The 24,768-nt window shown below is 34.7% G+C and overlaps 2 protein-coding genes across 3 annotated transcripts in view; both read left to right on the forward strand.

The window, feature by feature from the left end:
* Window positions 1-900: 900 nt before the first annotated feature.
* LOC109050308 (phospholipid scramblase 2-like) lies at window positions 901-7,774 on the forward strand. The gene is made up of 7 exons (XM_042752207.1): window positions 901-1,008; window positions 1,815-1,904; window positions 3,922-3,964; window positions 4,057-4,277; window positions 4,446-4,607; window positions 5,946-6,104; window positions 6,181-7,774. Exons 1-7 carry the CDS (start codon window positions 934-936, stop codon window positions 6,208-6,210), a joined length of 780 nt encoding a protein of 259 aa, XP_042608141.1. The 5' UTR covers window positions 901-933; the 3' UTR covers window positions 6,211-7,774.
* A 15,287-nt stretch (window positions 7,775-23,061) lies between these two features.
* LOC109099667 (procollagen-lysine, 2-oxoglutarate 5-dioxygenase 2) overlaps window positions 23,062-24,768 on the forward strand; it is a 41,653-nt gene continuing 39,946 nt past the window's right edge. For both annotated transcript variants that reach the window (XM_042751566.1, XM_042751568.1), the window contains exon 1: window positions 23,062-23,448. In XM_042751566.1, coding sequence (XP_042607500.1) covers window positions 23,352-23,448 — 97 coding nt within the window. In that variant the 5' untranslated portion in view covers window positions 23,062-23,351. The remainder of the gene's footprint in view (window positions 23,449-24,768) is intronic.

A 24,768-nucleotide genomic window follows, 5' to 3' on the forward strand; every position in this document is an offset into this window, starting at 1 on the left:
ATTCACCCTTCCCTATTACTCCACCAATAGTCTACTTGAAGGAGTGATTGAAAACGAGTGAAGTGCTTCAGACAAGATGTAGAAATTCACTTGGCTTGATGCCTACAGTGCATGCGTATTCTCTAACAGCAAGCAGTTTAGTGTACATCAGATGTACACTCATTTTTCAGGTGAACGAGTGTACTTGATAATGTTCATTATGGTGTTGGACACAAGTGCAAATGCCAGTCACCTCAAATATTGCACTATGGCTATATGGGTAAGTTTCAGATAGAGACATGTCTTGAACCAAGTAGTCCCACAACCAGATCACTCACACAATTATTGGACAGTTTCTCCACTGATTGTGTGTTAGCTCAATACTGCACTCCTGTGGACACTGCAGTGTTATCTTCTTTAGATATGTACACAAATGCCAAACTAACAATGTATCAGTCTGATGCTGAACAGAGTGAAATATGAATTTTAGCCAGAGACATAGAGATCACATCAACAGCACCAGCTCAAAAGCTTTGGAGATGTTACAGTATATAATTTTGTTTGGATTAGAAGTTATATATATATATATATATATATATATATATATATATATATATATATATATATATATATATATATATATATATATATATTTATTTATTTATTTATATACTGATTAACTGATTTTGACTGAAAATCTGTGCCTCCTGCAAGACTTTTTTTTTGTAATCCTACTATACTGAAAACCATTCCTTATGAATATTGATTAGCACGTGCTGACGTTATACTGAATTAATATTCATGAGTCAAGCCTTTCCTGACGCTCACTTTCAGCCAGTCAGACAGTATTACACGGTGACTGTACGCTACGTAATTAATATTCATGAGCAAAATCTCGATTGAAGCGTACTGACGTAAAAAGAGCTTTGGAGCGCGTGAGCATCATGCCAGCCAATGGGATGTGGCGCATTATATGGGGCAGAGACTCTTAAGTCAGCCCGTTATAGTCCTTATCCTAAGAAGACGCAGGTGAGTTTTGATCTTGTAAAAAGATTTGTGCAGCAGATTTAACGCGTCCGCGAGCGTCATGCTGTTTGTTTTTTATCTGTATGAGGAAAAAATCTGGCCAGGCAGATCAGCCTTGAGCTACATGATATAAACTGTTGTTTCTTCAGGTCGGGTGCTATATTTAAAAAATAAATTGGATGCATTATATTTCTCTCTTGTTTCCATGCTATTCGTAAACCATACAGGATATTTAGATTTAAATAGTATCGTATGTTAGCATGATTCTGTGTCTTCTGGACATAGTTGTCTAAATTTAGACAACTTCTATGTTATGGTATTTTCTTCTCTCAGTGGATAATTGTTTAAATGTTATTCTGCTGAATATATATATATATATATATATATATATATATATATATATATATATATATATATATATATATATATATGTATATATATATATATATGTATATATATATATATATATATAGCCTACTTATTGTAACAAATGAATGTTTATGCATACAGAGGTAATGACTTTAGTGTAGAGTGGGGGAAAACGCCCCCCTTAAGGACTGTGAGATTTGTTTTCTCTCAGGTATGCTTCATGGTGAATACTTATGCATCACTCTTGCCAACATAGTTCATAGTGACAATAAAAATTGATCTTGACTTCATCTAGTGGTTATTTTAGGAGAAACGCTCTACCCTACATTTCATTTGTACAAAATCATTTGCCATGCTGCAGGACAACTTAAGTTCATGTTCATGTTATGTGCTAAAATTTCATTGACAAATATACAAATCTTTCTTGTCTTCATCACAAGGATAAGGCAGCCATGCAGCCTATGAATATGTATATGGTTCCCAATCCAGGAATACCAGGCTGTCCACCGGGATTAGAGTACCTGACACAGGTACTTTAATATACTGTACATTTACATATATATACATACATATATAAACACACACACACACACATATATATATATATATATATATATATATATATATATATATATATATATATATATATATATATATGTATATATATATATTAAGAGGGTAAGTAGCAGTCAGTCACTGCTAATTAAATGCCTTTGATCAACTGATCATCAGCAAGTGTGAGCACCTCTATAAAAACAGATGTTTTGGCAGTTTACTGGAGGCCTCTGGAGCCTTCAGGTGTGTGTTAACACAATGCCAAGGAAGTAAGACCTGGGAAGAGTATAAGGCCATTTCCAAACAATCTGAAGTCCATCATTCTACAGTGAGGTGGATTATTCACAAGTGGAAGGCATTCAAAACAGACGTCAATCCTCCCAACAGGGGACATCCCAGCAAATTCACCCCAAGAACAGACCGTGTAATGCTCAGAGAAATGGCAGACAGCCCAAGACTCTAACGGCCTCAGTTAACATGTTAAATGATAAAATTCATGACAGAGCAGTTAGAAAAAAATGGGACAAGTATGGCATGTTTGGCCGGCTTGCGAGAAGAAAGCCTTTTCTATCTAAAAAAAAAAACATGGCAGCACGGTTTAGGTTTGCAAAGTTGCATCTGAACAAACCATAAGACTTCTAGAACAATGACCTTTGAACAGACGAGACCAAAGTGGAGATTTTTGGCCATAATGCACAGCGCCATGTTTGGTGAAACCTAACAAGCATATGAGCACAAACACCTCATCCCAAGAGATACACATGCTGGTGGAGGGCTGATGATTTGGGCTTGTTTTGTAGCCACAGGATCTGGGCACCTCACAGTCATTGAGTCGACCTTGAACACTTCTGTATACTAAAGTATTCTAGAGTCAAATGTGAGGACATCCGTCCAACAGCTAAAGCTTGGTCAGGATTGGGTGATGCAACAGGACAATGATCCCAAGCACACCAGCACATCTACAACAGAACGACTGAAAAGAAAAGAATCAAGCTACAATAGCCCAGTCAAAGTCCAGAGCTCATCCTGACTGAAATCATGTGGTGAGAGCTGTGTAGAAACAAATGCCCACAAACCTCAATAAACTGGAGCAACGTTGTAAAGAAGAATGGGCCAGAATTCTTCCAAAATGATGTGAGAGATTGATAAAGTTTAGATTAGGGTGTCCTAACTTTGTCACACGTGGCTTTTCCATCTAGGCTTTATTTCTGTTAATCAAATAATGACACGGTGTGATGTGTCGTGATATTGTTCACCTGACGCTTTATTTCCAAATTTTAAGATTTCCCAAGGACCAGATAATTTTTTATTATCTCCTGATGCAGAAAACCAAACCTAACTTTTTCACATGACTGTATATATGTGTGTGTGTGTGTGTGTGTGTGTGTGTGTGTGTGTGTGTTGAATTCATTTTGATAATTTTCATAGGTTAAAATTCAGTACTTCCATGATTTAGATGTACCTTTCAGACATCTTTGCGTTTCACTAAAACTTATAGGCTAATTAATTGAAACAATTAAGTTTGCATTCACAGTGATGCTATCATGGAACATCTTCAATTAAACTATAGGCAATTAAATATGTAAATAAGAATAGAATAAATTAAATACAATTAGTCTTTTTTTCAGCTGGGATTCTGCTTTGTCTGCCATTAGTTATTTAAATATTCAACTAAATTGTCAAAATACAATTTTAAATAGAATATTTGATTTAATTTTGTCTACTGTAATGACATTTTAAATACAAATAAATATTAATAAGAATTATATCAAAAGTCATTTATGTATTCTGATAGTTTAGCCAGGGTGGAATCTTGCATCATCATCATCATAGTTTATTCTGCACATACTAAACTCATATCAAAACATCAAAATGTAAAAGTAAATCTCAAACAATATGTAAACATCAAAAAAAAAAAAAAAGTATCTTGCCCTATGTAATATGTATCTATAACTAAAGCATTTATTTATTTATTTATTTATTTTCCCTTAGGTAGATCAACTTCTTATCAAACAGAAAGTTGAGCTTATTGAAGGTATGTATAACAGTTTGTTACAGGCAGACCTATTTTTGCCCAAATACTAAATATGTATTATGTAATGAACAAGACCTGTATGGTTTATGCAGCTTTGGCAGGCTTCGAGAGCAACAATAAATATGAGATCTGTAACTCCATGGGTCAGAACGTGTTTTACGCAGTGGAGGAGAACGACTGTCTCACCCGTCAGTGCTGCGGCCCGCTGCGATCCTTCACCATCCGTGTCCTGGATAACTTCGGAGAGGAAATCATCACAGTCAGCCGTCCTCTGAAATGCATGTCCTGCTTCTTCCCGTGTTGTCTGCAAGAGGTGATCGGCCTGGATGGCAGAAACAGCTCTGAAATGTTCTAGTTCTAGTTTTAGCTCTGAGAATTACATCATTTGCAGATGGCAGTCTCTTTGAAATAGACCACAGAGAAAAAGAGTATTTATGATTAAAGGAGCGATTTTGTTTATTCCTTATTTTTCCCGTCTCAGCTGGAGATCCAGGCTCCTCCTGGCAACACAGTGGGATATGTTCTACAGCAGTGGCACCCTTTCCTCCCCAAGTTCACCATAGAGAATGAGCACCGAGAGCCGGTTCTCAAGCTCCAGGGGCCGTTCTGTGGCTGGAGCTGCCTGCCAGACGTGGACTTTGAGGTATAACATCTCCAGCACCTTGTGATCAAACGGTCACAGACAACAACGGTTGCTAACTCTCACTGAAAATGAATGGCTTTGTTGCTGTATCACGCAGCCCTTAATTCACTTGAAAGCTTTGTTTAGGCCAGTGAGGTGAGGCTGATGTTTTACCAAAAACAAAACTAATTATACTTCACATAAAGAACATAAAGCCTATTTTTATAGCCTATTTTTAGCATTATTGTCAACTAGGCACATGGTCTTCTCACATTCTTTTTACTGTAATGTGAAAAAAATAGCAATGCTTTGCAATGTATTTAGACATCAGTATACGATATGTTGTGTCCTTAATTTATGCAAGTTTTTATGGACTTCTTTTATCTCACAATTCAGAGTTTTTTCCCATCATAAACTCCTAAACTCAGAATTGCAAGATACAAACGCACAATAAAAATAAATAAATAAATAAATAAATAAGCTTAATAAATAACTACGCTCACTTTTTTATTGCAATTCCAAATTAATAATGCACAGTTTTCCATTTGTGTCTCGCTATTCTGACTTTTTTCTCTGAATTATGAATTTATATCTTGCAATTCTGTTTTTTTTTCTGCCACAGAATTAAAAATTAAAAAGGTAATTGCAGCCTTTTAACTCACAATTCTGTCTTTTTTCTTGCAATTAAAAAAAAGACAGAATTGTGAGATATAAACTCAGAATTGCAAAAAAAAGTGAGAATTGTTTCTTCTCCGAATTCTAAATTTAAATCTTGAAATTCTGTTTGCAATTCTGCCACAGGATTTGTTTTTTATCTTACATTTCTGACTTTTTTTTTCTTGCAAATAAAAAAAAAAAAAAAGAATTGTGAGATATAAAGTTGTAATTACCTTTTTTATCGATATTTTTCTTAATACCTTTTTTTGTGACACAGTCATTACAACTTATGGGGGAATGTGCATAATTGTCAGGAAAATACTACACATTAAATAAATTAATAATAATGATGATAATAATTATAACAGTTGGTTATACGGTTAATCCATAGACAACTGTTATTCTTTGTGTTGTACTTCTAAAGCATCTTTGAGAGGAATATGTCAGTATGTAAATAAGTGATTAATAATTCAGCTCTGTTAAAACAATAGCATTTAACCGGAGAGCTTCAGATTTGTACTTTTTCTGTCTTTCTGTTTCTGTCTGGCTATTCGGTTCTTTCTATAAATGGCCACTAGGGGGAACTGTTGTTCAGCTGATGCAATATTTCAAGTAAATAAGCATGGATTTGCATTGACTTATTAGTTTCCCACAATTTCAGTATTTTAAAATGTGGTTTACTACTTGTCATGTCCCCTTGAAATTCTGACCATGGATGAAGTCAGCATTGGAAAGATCAGCAAACAGTGGACAGGACTTCTCCGGGAGGTATTCACAGATTCAGACAACTTTGGGATCCAGTTCCCCATGGATCTTGATGTGAGAATGAAGGCAGTGATGATCGGAGCCTGCTTTCTCATTGTGAGTATGAGTGTACAGAGAATATGGTCTGATAGTATAGCTCATGAATGACATATTTGATTTTCATTTTTTTCAGGACTTCATGTTTTTTGAGACGAAAAACTAGTTGCTACACAGACGGTGTTGTGACTGTTGACATGAGTGAAAACAGGAGATATTTACCCTTGCACATCATTCATCTGTAAAATCCAATGGAATGCATAGAAGAAAAGTGGTTTTAGAGACTGTGAAGTAGCTTCAGGTGTGTGTTCAACTGGTTACACTGATTAAAGTGTTTTATATTTATTTATTTATTTTTTATCTATACATAACAAATGACTATACTGTACATAATAAATGCCATGAATTGCATTTAAAGGAACAGCTCACCCCAAAATAATTATATATATAAATAAATTAATGAATAATAAATCTGCCATTGTTTATTCCAAAATCATATGACATTCTTTCCTCCATGGTCTTTAAAACCATGTTTGAAAGTGAATGGACATAACAGCCATGGAGGCCCAAAAAAAACACAATAAAAGAAGCCATATAACAGATTTGTGTGAAAAAGAGTCTTAAATAGTGAACTATTCCTTTAAGAGCTGTCCATATGACTACGCATATTCAATTTTGCAGTTATACCTACGCTAAATGACCAATATACACCTTTAAAACACAAAGTTATATTTTATTGTGAAATAGTATTTTTCAGCACTTTTCATTTTAATCAATAATCCCCCCCCCCCTCAAAAAATGTATTGCATGCAAACAGATGTTGCAAACAGCCAAACAGTTGGACAAAGTGGTCTGAGAAAAAAAAATAGTCATGATTTGTTATTTATTGTGTGATTTACGTAGCTTACATATTGTTTGTTTGATTTGTAGTGTCAACAAAAAGCTTTTAAACAGGAATATGTTTTTTAAGAATCTGTGAGCTTATATTTTGTAGTACTCAGTGTCTCCAGAAGAGGGGAATGTTGATCTTTAAGTACACGCAAAATCTTCTACGTTTTAGGTCCTTAAGTGACTGGGGTTTGCAATTTAAGCACATCTACTGTATGTGATGCTTCATGAATGTCTGATATAGTTAATATAGTGTATAGTTTGACTAACACAAAATGTATTTTTATCAGGACACTTTTATTTATTTTTTTTATATTTATTTTGACATGTTATTACTAATTCCAGTGCTATATTATCTAGTGCAAAACAATTGTATATACTGCACATGTTTGTCTAATCATTATGTAGGCAATGCACTGTTATTTGTGTTTGCTTTTAGTTATAATTCAACATGCTTTAATTGAATTTGTCTTTGAACCAAAAAAACAAAGAAGAAAACACAAAATCGTGTCACAGGGATGTTTGGTGGAAACTGAACTTTTCTTCTCCAGCTACAGCCAACAAGTCGGCAATAATGCTTCCTAATGAGCTGTGAGTTATGAGTGCTGATGAAAGAGAACATGGCTTTACGCCATACAAAAACTGTTTATAGGTTTGAGAAGAATTTCTATTTTTACCATTTAGCGGGGAGTGTTCAGTCATGCCATCAGCCCAGCCCGGGCTTTGATCTGACCTCGGCTTGTGAAGAAAGTAACATTTTAAAACCATATTAGCGTGATGGAAACACACAAGGCACTGAACTCTGATCTGGAATGCAATAAAGAGAATTATTTAGCTGAGGATTCAGTTCTTCTGGGCTCTGATATTCAGTTCTCATCCTGCATTCTACAAGATAATGCCAAGAGCATCAAAACAAATATTCCACATATGCCATTCATTATGTATTAATGCTTGTTTTTTAATAGAATTACATTAAGTTGCAAACTAGAAAGTCTATAACGGCATCCACTATTTCTGGAAACTAGTAAAATGAACAGTTTAGCCCAAAATGAAACATCTATCATCATTTACTCACACTTATAGTTTTCTAAATCTATAATTTCTTTTATGAAATGCAAAAAAAAAAAAAAAAAAAGATTGAGCTTTTCTCAGTGAATGTAGAAAAAAGCATTATTCATTTATTTTGCATTGAACATTTTGCTCAACAGCTGGCTTTCACCGAATGGAGAAGAGCAGCTTAGATACTGTATGTTGTTGTAAATATCTCCTGTTTGTGTTCCAGAGTAGAAAGGAACTCATGTGAAGACTGAGGGCAAATGATGACAGCACTGCAGACAGGTAGTTTTACTGTAATGTTCTATTACTATGTTATCTGTACTGTTTGTATATACCAAATGCTATTTTATAGTCCATTACACTTCCATGTATATTTAATCAGCCATGTCTATGAGACACTTTCAGGGAGCAAAATGAATTTAGACTTGATGAAATAATACTGTCTCTTTTGAAAAGATTTTTTGGAGGATCAAATGTAGCAGTCTTGTTATTAAAAGGAAGAATTTTCAAGTCAATCAGATCAACTTGCTTTTATGGTTTCCTCAAAATAACAAGATTGGACAGAGCCAAACCAGTCTGCCAGGCAGGATACTGATGTGAAGGTTTCCTCTCAGTTGCTCCTGTGAAATATGGGTGAAGCTTGGTCTGTGTGCACTATATTCAGTTATAAGATTTCGAAAGAATGCATTATAATTGCTCAGGTAGCATTGCAGGCCAGTGTTGCGATGCTTTACCACAAACCACTATGAGGAACAACAAATCGGATGACTGATTGAAGCAACCCTATGCCCTTTGAAGAGCCTGCCTTGAATTTATTTCTGGCTAAATAAGTTTTCCAAAGAATATACTAAAACCTGTGTCAAGACCAGTATGCAATCATGTGCAATGACCCAGTTTTTATGATTTGAACATTTATCTTTAAAATGGAATCATCAAAGGTTTGAGAGCCATTTTGTGCTTTTTGGAAGGAAGACTCATGCTCTCCTTCTCTGCATGACACCAGCATTTTTAGATTTTTAGACAAGGAGTAATGTATACATACTCCTGCAGCTGTGATGGGAGAATGGTCTAAATAAAGCGTTAATCATGGAACGTGTCAAACCCTAAGAGCAGGGTTGGGTTGAAACAGCTAAATGTTTAGTTAATCTACAAACGGTGTGAGAAGAACATCTCTGGCTTGTGTCTCCTCTTGTGTGTTATGACAGTGAAAGAAAATAGTCCCTGGAAGTGTCATGTATTCTCATCTAAAACCTAGCGAAAGATTTTCTGTTGGTTCTGGAATAATCCCTAACCACTATATAAACCCCTAAATCAAAGTAAATTGGTTGATAAGAATGTTGCTTAGGCCTCAAAGAAAGGTCTTTTACAGTCTTTAAAATCTGGTTGCGAGGAATATCCTTCCAATACCAAAAAAGATGTTGATCCAGGAACGTGTCCTACTAGCTAAATCTCGGTAACCCACCCAAGACAATATATTTACATAAGAGACCACAAATATAACTGTCAGGAATCATTGTACTTAATTACAATTCCAAGGAAAAAACATTGTGCACAGTATACTCCTTAAAATATTTTTAGTAAAGACTCTTGATTTCACATATGAAAAAAAAAAAAAAAAGTTTACTTGTTTTAAATATATACTTTAAATATAGCTCCGTCATGACAGCTCTCATAGGGACTGGCATGGTAATGTATATGACAATGTTAATGCGTTTGGTCTTGGCAGAATTAGAGCGCTGCATGGACCTGAAATTTAGGCCCTAGCCCGGCCCTGGCCCGAGACGCTCAGGCCCTAGCTTATTACCGGCCCCAAGACCATCTTTTTTCCCCCTTCTCCCAAAACAGCTTATACTACTGTTTCAGCTAATAAAATAGTTTGGTTTTGTATGTAAGGCAAAATGATTATATTTTTTTATTAAGTTAATTTAGAAAAACGTTTGGAGCATTTTTTGTTTGTTAAATATAAGTTTTTGTTTTTTAAAGTAACGACCAAGCGGCCAGTGGCAGACAGTGAGCTGATCATAGCCTATGTTTGATCAGTTTAGCCTTCTCAAAACATCACGACTTGCATAAAATAAAATCTAGATATACTAAAACAGTTCAAGCATATAACAATGTTTAAATGTTAAACCTGCGCTATAATAAATGTGTGCTATATCCAAGTTTGTGCAGAGAGCGGAAGCTAAAGCATGCTTTGCAGGACGTGGAGGCACCAGCGCAATCACTTGCATTTTTTATTTTATTTTTATTTTTTTCAGTGGAAACGACTTAAAATAGTCTACACCATCATTTCTTCATTCGGAACTGTAAAGGGTCTACAGTACTTGTATTTGTGTGCATTCACAATATCAAAAAAAAAAAAAAAAAAAAAAAACTGAGCTTTTATACAATAAAGAAAACAAACATGATGCAGATCTATTTAGGTGGAGCTGGGGAAGGTGGGTTTCCGAAGAGCGTTGCAACTGCTACAGCAAGCACTAGCCAAGTATTTAAATGTAGTGCAGCAAGCTCATTGGCTGCTGATATAAAAAGAACCAATCAGCTGCGGCATGTAATAATCACGTCATTATGTCAGATTGAATTTGACCTATCAGACTGCGCCATCTAGCGTTTCATGCCAGAACTTTGGATATACTGTTGTACTTTCACTTAAATATTATTTTAGCAAGATATAAAGCACTTAGTAAGTTCATAATACCCATACTGTAACTTAAGTATGATTTCTCTGTTCCTTTTATTCTGAACAGTTATGATACAGTGAATAAGAGACTCATACTTCAAAGCTTAATAAAACCCAACATATATATTGCTTTTTATCTTTAAATGAAGACATTTTGACTCTCCTAGCTAATACTTTATACCAGAACACCCCTACACAAGAGTGGGACATTCACATTACCTCAGCTTCAGATTGGGTACTTTGATTTAATGGCAATGCACTCTAAAAGTTTGATTTCATACTAAAACAGACATTTGTCTTATTAAAATGTCTTATAAATGCTTTAGCATGACTGAAAGTGTAGCAGCTATTTTCTTTTTTTCTTTTTTTATTATTTGTGAATGTTAATCGGGCTACAGTTGGCCTCGCCCTTGTTAGCATGTTCTGAAAAACAGACAGCAAGCAAATCCTCAAACATTTTATTACACGTTATGTCACGTCTATTTGGAAAGACTGATGAAAACTAGCTCGAGTATGCAAAAATCCACTGCATCCCAGTTATAACCTCCTCAGTGAAAGAGAACATTCCATGAAAGTGTCACATTCAACACTCTATTATGACCATTTGTAGCGATTTTAAATTTTGGCAAAGTGGTAGTGAAGTCGTTTGAATTTCTATGATCTCATTTGTATGTTTTCATACAATCTGCTCAACCCCCACTAGTGGTTAGGTTTAGGAGTGGCGTTAGGGTAAAACACAGTAACACTTTATTTTACAGTGTCATTATTACACATTACATGTACTTACTATTATAATAACAATACATTATGCATAATTACACGCAAGTAACCCTAAGCCAAACCTTAATCCTAACCCTAACCATATAGTAAGTTGATATAGTTATATAGTATATAGTTATAGTTAATTAATATTACTCAGTATTTTAATGTATAATTATACTGTAACAAGGACACCTTAAAATAAAGCGTAACCTTACTTTTTTATTTTAAGAAAATCAGTCAAATAAAATTGTAAAATATCCTTTGAAATCACTGTTTTGTAAAATAGTTACATTTTCTCATGAGATTAGGTTTATCAGAGATTATATATAGCATACTATAGATGTACTCTTATCCAATACCTCCCGGGGAAACTTGTTGGATAGATTCTAAAACAACTTTTCTGCCAAAACAACAGTACCAACCCCTTTCTAAACCCCATTCACTATGCTTAAAATTAGTTGGAAATAGGTTAATAAGAATGTTGTTGTAAACATCTGGTTTTTATGAGTGCTGTTCTATGACCAACAAGGATACTGATACAGAATCACGCTGCATAAGGTAATATATTAAAGCAATCAAGAACATCATAGGCTTCATCCAGTATGTATATACTGTACGTGTCAATCAGGCTACTATGGGCTTCAATCTTGTGTGCATGCTCTGAAAAACAGACTGGCATTCAAATCCTTCAAACATTTGATAACATGTTATGTCAAGTTTATTTAGACAGACAGATGAAAATATAGCTTAACTACACAAAAAACCACAGCAGCTCAATTATAACTGTGCATTTAAACCTCCTCATTGAAAGAGAACTTTCCCTGGAAGTGTCAAAGCCAACATAATATAATGGCCATTCACAACTATTCTAACATTTTGGCAAATTGGTGGTGAATTCATATGAATTTCTCTGATCTCATTTGTATGTTTTCAAAAGATCTGCCGGCTGAGGGTTAGGTTTAGGTAGGTTGACCGCATGTCCTCTTTTTCCTGGATATGCCCTGGCCGGGATTTCTAAGTTGCCTAAAATATCTGAGTTTTGGCTTTGCTGAAACTACTTTTCAGCCATTACCTTCTACAAGTATGAAAGCAATAGGAAAACAAAGCTAAAACCTGAATATTTTAGACAATTTAGAAATATTGGCCAGGGCATGTCTGGGAAATGGACAGTATATGCCACTCAAGACAATACATTTAAGTGACCAAGAACATTGTAGTCTGGATTTGAGTGCACTCCATTCATTCATTCATAAATAAATACATACATGCAGGCATACATGAATATAAAATAAATAAATTATTTAATTTTTGAGTCAAAGGTCTGAGTCTGAGTCCAAATCTGAGTCAAAGTATATTAATTATAATAGTATCATCCTTCAACACATCCATTACTTTGATCATTAAATTAATTCTACGATAATCTAACACACCTACATAGTACCTTGGCTTCACCCAACATGTATACAATTGGCCTCAACGTTGTGAGCATGCTCTGAAAGACAGACAGGCTTGCAAATCCTTTTAGACATTTGATTACGCCTTGTGTCATGTCTGTTTAGAAAGACCGATGAAAACTAGCTTGACTAGACAAAAAATCTGTGTTTGGACAGACAGATAAACCTACAGTGTAGCTTGACTATACAAAAACCCATTGCAAGCCCAGTTATAACCTCTTCAGTGAAAGAGAACATTCCATGAAAGTGTCACATTCAACACTCTATCATGACCAATCATATCTATTTTGGCAAATTGGTGGTGAATTTGTAAAAATTGCTATGATTTCATAGGATCTGCTCATTCCCCACTGAAGGTTAGGTTTAGGAGTGGTTAGGGTGTTTGAGCTTCATGCTTTTTTTTAAAAAAAATCATACATTTTTTGTACAAATCAGATGGTACAAAATTATTCAGAATCACAGATGTGTAGTTTTCTTATGAATTTAGGTTGGTCAGAGTTTATATCCATGTACTCTAATCAAACCCACTGGAGAAACATGTTGTGTTGGTTCATAGAACAACTTTTATGCCAAAACATCAGTCCCAACTTCTTCTCAAAACCCCATGCTATATGAGTGGGAGTAGGTTGAAAGAATGTTCAGAAAATGTCCTGAGTTTCAGCTTTGTTTTCATATTGATGTGCTCTCTCTTTAGGTGTATTTCCATTGCTTTGACTGTTTTCTGTAGATCCTACATTCTTGCAAGCCATGATTGGTCAATTATGCACAATACAAAACCTTAGGCAAGTATGAAAACAGTAGGAAAACAAAGCCCACACTCTGACATTTTAAGCAATTTAGGAAACTTTCTCATGAGACTGGGTTGCTCGGCGGATATATATCCATGTATCTAATCTAATCCAAAACCTCCTGGATAAACATATTATGTTGGTTCTAGAACAAGTTTTCTTCCAAAACAACTCTTTCTCAAACCCTAACCACTATCATTAAAATCAGTGGGAAACAGTTTGATTAAAATGGGTCGTTATGTCCCCAGTCCTCACCCTATTTAGAAAAATCTGGTTTATGAGAATGCTGTTCCAAAATCAACAAGGATGCTGATCCAGCAACATGTCCGCCCAGAGCAATATGCTTAAGTGACTAAGTCTACATTAGGTCTGCGATACAGTGAATGATAGTATCATCCTTAAAAAATTAATATAACCTAACACATCCATCACTTTTCGCATTAAATTAATTCCATGATAGACAACACTAGCCGATACTAAAAATACCAGAACACCCCTAAACAAGAACCAGTGATTCACATTACCTCAGCTCCAGATACGCTGGGCACTTTACCTTGATTTATAGAGTTCAGCTGAAGCTCACATATCAGAAATGACGGCAGTTTGAGTTTTCTTACGTAAGTGCAATCTGTTTCTAAACACCAGGCTAACCAGGTTGTGGATAAGGAATGTTTAGAAATGACATACTTGAAAACAATTTAAATATGTTAATTGCTTACATATACAAACTAAAAGGAGCCGTAGAAACAGCACACTGTATGGAATTTCCTGTATCTGTGTGTGAAGACCACACATTCAAACAGAGGTCCTACATACAGTACATCTGTGCAAACAAAGCTTGGAGATGGTCTCCAGTGGGATGGGACATTGAGAACTGGCTCTAGATACAGTGCAGCTGAATGAAAACTGCAGTGTTTAGTCATCCACCCCAGCTGGGTTATTGTTCAGAGTTAGTGAATGTCATGGCAGGACTCTCTTCTTGGGTCTCGTCCACAAGTGATGTGCTCCCCTGAGATTTTCTCAGATATACATGGAACTGACCATACAATTCCTGCTTATAATGCACATTCCTTGAAAGGCTTGTCCGCTCTTTTTCCTCCTGGAAATGGTGATGGTCAGGGTGTATAAATATATCCGAGCATCTTATTTCAGACTGGCCTCTCTAATGATCACTCTTGGTATTACTCTAATGAGAGACTGCTCATGAAGCTCACCCTGTATAATTAAACTTAAAATGAAGAAGTCTCCCAGAGGACAACTAAAGTTGTCCAATGGAGCCCCTCCTTGGACCCACCAAGTTTTCATTCCTTTATAACTATCTCTTTGGTCAAACTTATGGTTCCATTGTGTGACCATGTCTCGTACTTTCACTGAAATGTATAGTTTTTCCAAATCCATATGACATAGTTCATTAATTCGAAGTCGTTTAATGTCATATGACAGCTTTATTTCAGGAAAATTGTAATTATTCAAATTATATTCAAACATTCAGTATGAAGACTTTGCTTTAGGTTTGATGTCAACGATATTGAACACCACTGATGTCTGTGTGACCAGTCACAATGTGGCAAGTTTGCATATTAAATCAACAGCTAATGTCAAGATTTTCAGTGGAAATAACAATATAAAATGTATAAACCAAATTGTAGTCTTTTCCTTTTTATTGTAGGGCTTCTAAAGATGTACAAGGTGAAAATATAAAGTCATATGCAGTACTTTTGTAGCGTTTTTGTTTTTTTATTTTATTCATTTTTCCTTTTTTTTTTATAGATTTGTATTTTTTATGGTTGACAGCATTGTACCACTATACACTTACTAAAGGAAAAATAGCAGCATAAACAAACTTCACAGTTTTTCTTTTGTGTTCCACATAAATAAATAAATAAATAAATAAATAAATAAACAGACACTTGTCTGGAACAATGTAAAAATAGTAAAATAGTACCAGGATTTTCATTTATGGGTAAAAAAAAAAAAAAAAAAGTACACACTTTTGAAAGGAGTTCTTATTGAGGAAATAATATATTTTAATAGATATACTTAAGTGTGAACTGAATGGAACATTTTTTAACTCTGAAAAAAAAAATATTATATTTAAGTTTACATTAAAAGCAATTTTTTTTTTTTTTTTTTTTTTTTGGATCCACTTAAGTAAGACCAAAATATGTATGTCTATTGAAACAAGTACATTGTGTATTAAGTTTAACTTTGTAAACTGCAAATGTATAGTTACAAATGTAGTTTAAGTGCATTTAATATATATCAAATAAATATATCAAATTGCATAAAAAAACTAATTATAAAATTATAATCAACTATTTTGCACGTGCTTTAGTGTGTTAGTTGACACATCAAAATAAAAGCATGACAGAAGATTATTAAAATATAATGATTTAAAATGTACTTTAAGGTAAAAATTTTCATTTGACATTAAAAAGTAAAAAATGTGTTTAGAAAGTTACGAAAGTGTACACTAAGTATACTACATGGCCTTTTATTTAACTGATTTACTATTATCTGTAATTACAGTTTTTATAAAAAGAAAATCGATTTTGAGGATACTACAAGTGCGCATTCAATACAATTAAGCACACTTCTTCTTCACAAGGATAGTCTTTTAATACAAATTAAGTTTCCTCAATGTGTGGCCAATCAACCCAGTAGACTCCATATATTCCACCCTACATTCTTTCTTTCTGAAATGTCCATGACCAACACTGCTATATCCCTGTCTTCAGTGTCGCAAATTGTGCAACTCAATGTGGGATTTCCCGTCTTAACTTCACTCTAACCAGTGCACAGATGTGGAAATGGTCAGACTGACAGCGGATGGTCTATCAGAGGCACTGGTCTTCTGTTGTTGCCAGTTTGTAATTAACACAAAGTGGCACGATCAAAGGCACGCATTTGAAACAAAAAAGCTATTATTGGAAGTAATTATAGCAGGGGATTCATCAGGTCCATGAGATCATGTCGTCGTGGATGGGTGACTCATCATCATAATCGAGAAACCATTCGCCAGGCCTGCCAGTACCGCAGAAAGACACGTATATGTATTTTTGGTCTGCTCCATGCACATGGGGAAAAAATACTAGGTGGGCTGAAGCTTTAGATAGTCTTACTGTGTGATTCAAGACAAAGGGTCCAAAGGTCTGTTTAAATATTTAGTCCTGATTCATTTATGGTTGTACTACTGCCTGACTCTGTCCACCACATCAAAATTCACTGTACTTTTCGACATTTTCGAAGAATGGAAATATAGATGGAGATTCATGACTGTGTTCATTGCCTGCAGACTTTGACATCTCTTTAAACTAATGTCTTTGCCTTTCAAGGAAATTACGACAAGAAACACTTAACATTTCATTTTTCGTCCTATTTGGGGGATCTTGTTCATCATCACATATCAGCAGAAATAGAAACCATAATTTTTGTCAGTAATATAAGTATTATTCAAATAAATAAATACGGTCTCTCACAAAAACATATTAAAGGTCATTATATTATATTATATTATATTATATTATATTATATTATATTATATTATATTATATTATATTATATTATTTAGTGCTGTCAAACGATTAATCATGTTTACTCGCATCCAAAAAGTTTTTCTTTGTTATATATACATGCATATGTATGGTGTGCATACATATTCATGTATATAAACTTTTAAAATGCATGTATGTAAACTTTTAAAAATATGTACATGTATTTACATGTCTATATTTATACTCATATAAATTATATTATAAATAAATATATATAATATATAAAAATAAGATTTTTTTCTGAAATATATACATGTATGTGTGTGTATTTATATATACATGTGTGTTTATTATACATAATACATATACGCAGTACACATACATATATTATGTAAACAAAAACTTTTATTTAAGATGTGATTAATCGCAATTAATCGTTTGACAGCACTAATTATATTATGTTATATTATAAAATTATATATAACAATACAATTATAATGTATGTAACACATGAAAAACCTAAAAAATTACAAATATGTTTTTAATATTTTATTTTATTGTTTATTTTGTTATTGTAATTATTATTATTATTTATATATTTGTTATACTGGTGGGAATTAGGGATGTATTATTGTCATAATGCACAATGTTAAAATGTCAAAAAAGTAAAGGCTTAAATTAGGCTTAAACTATGCTTTCTTTTGATTTTTGGGCTGTGATTTTGGGGTGAAATATGAACTATGGTTTCGTGAGATTCACCCTTTTACTAAAATAGTACCTAAGCTTTTATTTGACAGATTTTAAAGAACATAATGCCATTTTTCAGACTTTTCTGAATCATTGGCAGTATTCTGCCTCTATGAATCAACATATCCATTAGCACTTGACTAAAGTTTATTACAATGTGAAAACAATCTCACACTGTACATTTGACTTCCCACACAAAACACATGTAATTTACATTCTCACTTCTATATTGACTATTAGATGACCAGATGTGGAGGATGAATGCAAAGCCAGTGTGGTTCTCACTGTATAATACAGAAGTGATTTCAGCTGTTCATGTTAGTAGCCCCCACTTCCATCCCCCAAACACACCCCAACAAACCCCACTGACTCACAAAGCTTTGAAATGTTGAGGGATGTATTGAGTATATCTGCTTTATTTATCATTCCTGCCATCATTCATCTCCACACTTGTGCTTTGAAACACCCTCCATCTGCAGTGACAAAGACTGCGACAAGACATCTTAATGGCCCACAGAGAACCATGAACCTCTGGTGAACCCATATTTTGAGCATTTGTACTTCTCATAGCTACAAGCATGAGTGAAACTGAATCTTGTAAAAAGAATGAATGGGAATACACTGGCCTCTGTGACATCAATCAGTGGTTATTAAGAGTGTTGGACGTGAACCAGATTACCTCATTATAATGCTGTGTGCAACAACACCATATGTCTGAAAGCTGGAGACCACAATAAAATCCATAAATTGCATGGTCAAGATCCAACTCTAACATATAGTTTTTGTTTGGCACGAAGGAGCTTTCTTTTCAATGTACTGCAGTGTCATTGTGGTATAGTAAATGGAGCTCAATTTATATGCCTGTGGGCAAAATTATACTTTTTTTTTAAAGTCCAGCAGTAATCAAGTGGTCAGTGGATGTATGTGGGCAGCGTCAACACGATTGTTATTCCAAGTCGGGATTTTTTTTCTTCTGTTGTTTTAATACTGAGCTAACTATTTCATTATAAGATCATTTAGTATGTTTATTAAGTTTATTATGCTGTTTCCTTGTGGGGGCTGTTGACTGGTTCTCACAATGCAGGAGGTTTTTGTAAGTGAAAAGAGAGAGAGAGAGAGAGGACTAGTCTGTGTCTTTAACAAAACTTGTTGTACTTTATGTACAAAAGATGAACACATACTGGACTGATGCAACCACTTTACTTGATTATCTAGACATATTGTTAAAATGTCAAATACAATGCTTTTGAGGAATGTTTAGATATTAATATCTCAGTCATCATTGTACTGAAGTATATTAAACCTTTTCTCCTAAAAAATTCAAATACAGAGACGAAGTATTTAAATTGCCTCTTTAGATGCCATACTGCTATAAAGTCTAACTGATTTACATTAAAAGCTATCAGAATTGCATCTTATTTTGGACATAAAAATACCAGCAACTACACCATATTTCATATTTGTGTTCAGTTTTGAATAAAACTGAGTTTCTTTCTTTTCTCCTTGAGCATAAGCTCTATATTCTCTCATATGAGCCAAAAAATGTACCACATATAAATCTCAACTTTTAATATATTTATTTATTGAGATTCTGTCTAAATATTCAGTAAACTGTTTCTTTAAAAATAATTATTATTTAATATGCCAGGCTTTACAGGGTTAAAATGGCTGTACCATGGTACAGCAATGGTATCAGATGGGAATGCCATGATAATAAATGATTAATCTATTCATGTACCATGGTACATGACAAATAATACTATAGAACTACCGTCAAAAAGAGACATGCTTAAATACCCAGCACCTGGGTAAAAATGTTAAAAATAACCCAATAAAATGACCCAACAGGCTGAACCCAGCATTTGGGTAATAAAAAATAAAAAAATAATAACCCAGTGTAGCAGGGTAATTATTTTATCTGCTGTTGGCCCTGGTTGGGGTGTGATTGGCAGACCAATGAGGTGAAAGTGGCCATACTATTTAAATACTCTTATTTTGATGGGTGTGATGGTGTCATAATGATTCTGGTCTCTCCTCTCCCTGGCGTTTCCCTTTCTGTTCCTATTTGTGTTAAGGTAAGATGAGACGCTATGATCTATAGATCCTATAGATCAGGGTTCGAAATGACTTAGGACTCTTGGGGGGTCCCCTAAAATGTAATTATTAAAGGTTCTGAAGACTACCTTGCTATACTATATACTGCCTAGTGCCTCTGCATAGAAAATAATAAACAAAGTACAAGCATATATAAATGCAATAGAACAAAAATACATGTGAAATAATCAAATGTAAAATAACACTGCCTTCACTGTATACATTAAATATGATTCATATAATTAATACAGTTTATCTTTAGCTACAAAAGTGTTTTTTTCTCTTTCTCTTTTGTTGTTTGATTAACTTTGGTGACGCAAACAGCTGCAGGTATATTGGGTTGCTGTCCCTTTAAGACGAATGCATGTATTTAATACCGGTAATGACACGAATCCGTTTTATTTCTCTGACTGCGTTTACGGGGAAACTCGTTGAGATGGGCACTTTGACTTAATTTTTTCGAGCACATCGTTATTTTTTTTTTTTCCGTTCAAACACAAATAGATAAGAAAGACAAGGGAATTCGGTGTTCACAAACTTGAGGTCCAGTGTAAACGGTAATAAGTAATTTCAATTTTTTTTTTCGTTTAATTTTGATGATTATAACTGACAACTAAGTAAAATATCAAATTCAGTATCAGAAAATTAAAATATTACTTAAGAACCATATATATATATATAAATGAATATAATCATTAAAGTCATAGTCATAAAGTGTCAGAAACACATTTTTTTTTATGTCATGATAAGGACATTGATTTATTTTGTTCTTAAAATCAGCTAATAACAACTGTAACCACTTAATGTACAGGTGCTGGTCATATAATTAGAATATCATCAAAAAGTTGATTTATTTCAATAATTCCATTCAAAAAGTGAAACTTATATATTATATTTGTTCATTACACACAGACTGATATATTTCAAATTTTTATTTCTTTTAATTTTTATGATTATAACTGACAACTAAGTAAAATCCCAAATTCAGTATCTCAGAAAATTAGAATATTACTTAAGACCAATACAAAGAAAGGATTTTTAGAAATCTTGGCCAACTGAAAAGTATGAACATGAAAAGTATGAGCATGTACAGCACTCAATACTTAGTTGGGGCTCCTTTTGCCTGAATTACTGCAGCAATGCGGGCATGGTATTGAGTCGATCAGTCTGTGGCACTGCTCAGGTGTTATGAGAGCCCAGGTTGCTCTGATAGTGGCCTTCAGCTCTTCTGCATTCTTGGGTCTGGCATATCGCATCTTCCTCTTCACAATACCCCATAGATTTTCTATGGGGTTAAGGTCAGGCGAGTTTGCTGGCCAATTAAGAACAGGGATACCTTGGTTCTTAAACCAGGTACTGGTAGCTTTGGCACTGTGTGCAGGTGCCAAGTCCTGTTGGAAAATGAAATCTGCATCTCCATAAAGTTGGTCAGCAGCAGGAAGCATGAAGTGCTCTAAAACTTCCTGGTATATGGCTGCGTTGACCTTGGACCTCAGAAAACACAGTGGACCAACACCAACAAATGACATGGCACCCCAAACCATCACTGACTGTGGAAACTTTACACTGGACCTCAAGCAATGTGGATTGTGTGCCTCTCCTCTCTCCCTCCAGACTCTGGGACCCTGATTTCCAAAGGAAATGCAAAATTTACTTTCATCAGAGAACATAACTTTGGACCACTCAGCAGCAGTCCAGTCCTTTTTGTCTTTAACCCATTCTGACGCTGTCTGTTGTTCAAGAGTGGCTTGACACACGGAATGCGACAGCTGAAACCCATGTCTTGCATACATCTGTGTGTAGTGGTTCTTGAAGCTCTGACTCCAGCTGCAGTCCACTCTTTGTGAATCTCCCCCACATTTTTGAATGGGTTTTGTTTCACAATCCTCTCCAGGGTGCGGTTATCCCTATTGCTTGTACACTTTTTTTCGACCACATCTTTTCCTTCCCTTCGCCTCTCTATTAATGTGCTTGGACACAGAGCTCTGTGAACAGCCAGCCTCTTTTGCAATGACCTTTTGTGTCAATGGTCGTCTTTTGGACAACTGTCAAGTCAGCAGTCTTCCCCATGATTGTGTAGCCTTCTGAACTAGACTGAGAGACCATTTAAATGCCTTTGCAGGTGTTTGGAGTTAATTAGCTGATTAGAGTGTGGCACCAGGTGTCTTCAATATTGAACCTTTTCACAATATTCTAATTTTCTGAGATACTGAATTTGGGATTTTCCTTAGTTATCAGTTACAATTATCAAAATCAAAATAAATAAACATTTGAAATATATCAGTCTGTGTGTAATAAATGAATATAATATACAATTTTCACTTTTTGAATGGAATTAGTGAAATAAATAGACTTTTTGATGATATTCTAATTATATGACCAGCACCTGTAGAAGACAATATTTAATACCAGTATGAACCATTTTCCCTTTAGAGGACATCTCCAAAGGTTTGGCCTGATCTTAGCAATTTTATCCACAAAACTGGTACTGTCCAAAAACATACTTTTTAATACTTTTTGCTTAGTATGTCTGAAACACACATTTGTTTTCTAGCCAATGATATTTTCTATCATAAACCCTTTTATATTTCAATTAAAGCATTATGTTTATTGATGCAGGTTTTGTTTTTTTTTGTTTTTTCTTCTCATATTTCTCCCATGTTGGCTGCTCCCCACAATGTATGTGATTTCACGTTTTATGGTCTTTGTAGGGACACCTGGTGCTAACAATAAATGGAAACCCCCAACCACCACACACATACAGTACGTTTGTTTTTATGATGATTCCAACCTCCCATTCTACTGGTAGATTGCACTACACAAGATTTATACATTTTCCTGAGTTCGTTTTCTTTAAAAGTTGGTCAAAGTGATCAAAAAGTGCCATGACCACCTCACGTTTTAATAGACGCATTGACATTTTAAGGCAGCTAATTTTCACTTTTAGCGTGCGATTATTATTTTTCTTTTACAGTGAAAGCAGCGCGTGAGTCTGGGTGTGAATGAGGGCGGTGCAGGGGGCATTATTTGAGCTCGTGTTTGAGGACTGCAGGAGGAGGGGTGCTCAAACACAGCTGTACTTGTTCAATCACACTCACTCCTGTCACCCTGTTTGGGGAACATCGAGGGCACCATCACAGTCAGCTCGTTCTTAAGGGACTAATCAACACATTTATTACTACTGAATTTCAATAGAAATGACTTTGCTTAGGTGATCTACGAGAGAACTTTTATTGCTGACCCCGGGGGTTTCTAGGACTCACCGCGCGCTGGCCAGCAGAACCACATAAAACTTTACAAACTTGTTCGTTCACATCGTCTCCGAGGACTTCACCGAAGCGGCGATGGAGCGTCCCTTGTGCTTTTACGCGCTTATTTTAACGCTGATGTCCTGTGTTCCTTATTCCCAGAGCATTGAGAGAAATAAGGATATTCCAACAGGTAAGAGCCCGTTACACTGGGACCGCGCACTCTGCCGCGTCATGCTCACTGAGTGCGACGCGACGCAACTTGTCTAGAACGCTCGCGTTATGTAAAATAACCTAATTATGATAATCTGAACGGTTAACTAATGTGACGATAACACTTAATTATCTTTTATAACCTTTAAAATCTAACCGATCAATAATTTTGCTTTCAAATATTCATAACCTCAAATTACAGAAGATGAAAAAATATAGAAGAAAAAGAAAAATCCATGTTATTTCAATTTGAATGGACATTAGTGATCTTTAACATTTGAAAAGTACTGTAAAATGTTACCCTTCTGCTGTTCAATCAGTTATGGGAGAGCAGAGCTACAGTCACATGGGGAAGCTGTCAGAGGGGACATTTTAGGACATTTTTATTTGTGTGTGAATTCTGAAAACTGTGATTCAATATCATATTTCTGTCAAATATTTTAGGTAACAAGTGAACACCTCATTGACATATGAAACAAATCATCTGTTGGAACATTTTTCACTTTAATTATAATCTCTGTTGGTGTTTCTTTTGTGTTAAATAATTGTTTTACTGTATACATTTAACTGAAAACAATAATAGGCTGTTTAATGCAAGGTTACCTCAGACAATAATGTCCATTATTTATTTAGTTTGTTAGTAGCCCAGACTTTAAGGTTTGTCTATACAGAAAATGACTTTCATAAATAACCCACTCTGAGAAATATTCAATGAGAAAAAAATGTGACACCTTGCTTCTTGTTGGGACGTGAGGGATGTCAGGTAGACCTTTTTTTCACACAGTCTTGCTGTTTGGGAATGTGTGCCTGTGATATAAAACTATGCTGTTCAATCTACAGTGCATATAGTCGTGTAATGCAATAACTAAAATGTATTAAAATTGTAATGCACACAGTTACTGCACACCCTAATGAGTTAAGCATTTATTTGAAGCATAAACAAGTTTTTAATTACTTTCTGGATTCCATTAGGTTGTACTGTAATTTGTTTGTGATGGTAAAAAACATTTACAGTCTAAAAACGTGTTTAAATAATTAAAACGCCTCTATGTTTGTGAACAGTTGCTTGTGACTTTTTATGTACTGTACAGGAATATAAAGATGCTCTGTTGAGTGTCAACAAGCCTAGTCAGAGGGATAAATAAGACTTGCACAGATTTCATTCAGTTTGGCGTTCATCATTTGCATGCGACACGACTGCAGCAATCTTTATTCTTGACAGTTCTAGAACTGTGTTTACATTGTATACACAACGCGATAAAACTAACCCATCTATCAGCTAACATTTTCTAAACAATCC

Source organism: Cyprinus carpio, chromosome B24 (assembly GCF_018340385.1).
Source record: "Cyprinus carpio isolate SPL01 chromosome B24, ASM1834038v1, whole genome shotgun sequence".
NCBI classification, from domain to species: Eukaryota; Metazoa; Chordata; class Actinopteri; order Cypriniformes; family Cyprinidae; genus Cyprinus; species Cyprinus carpio.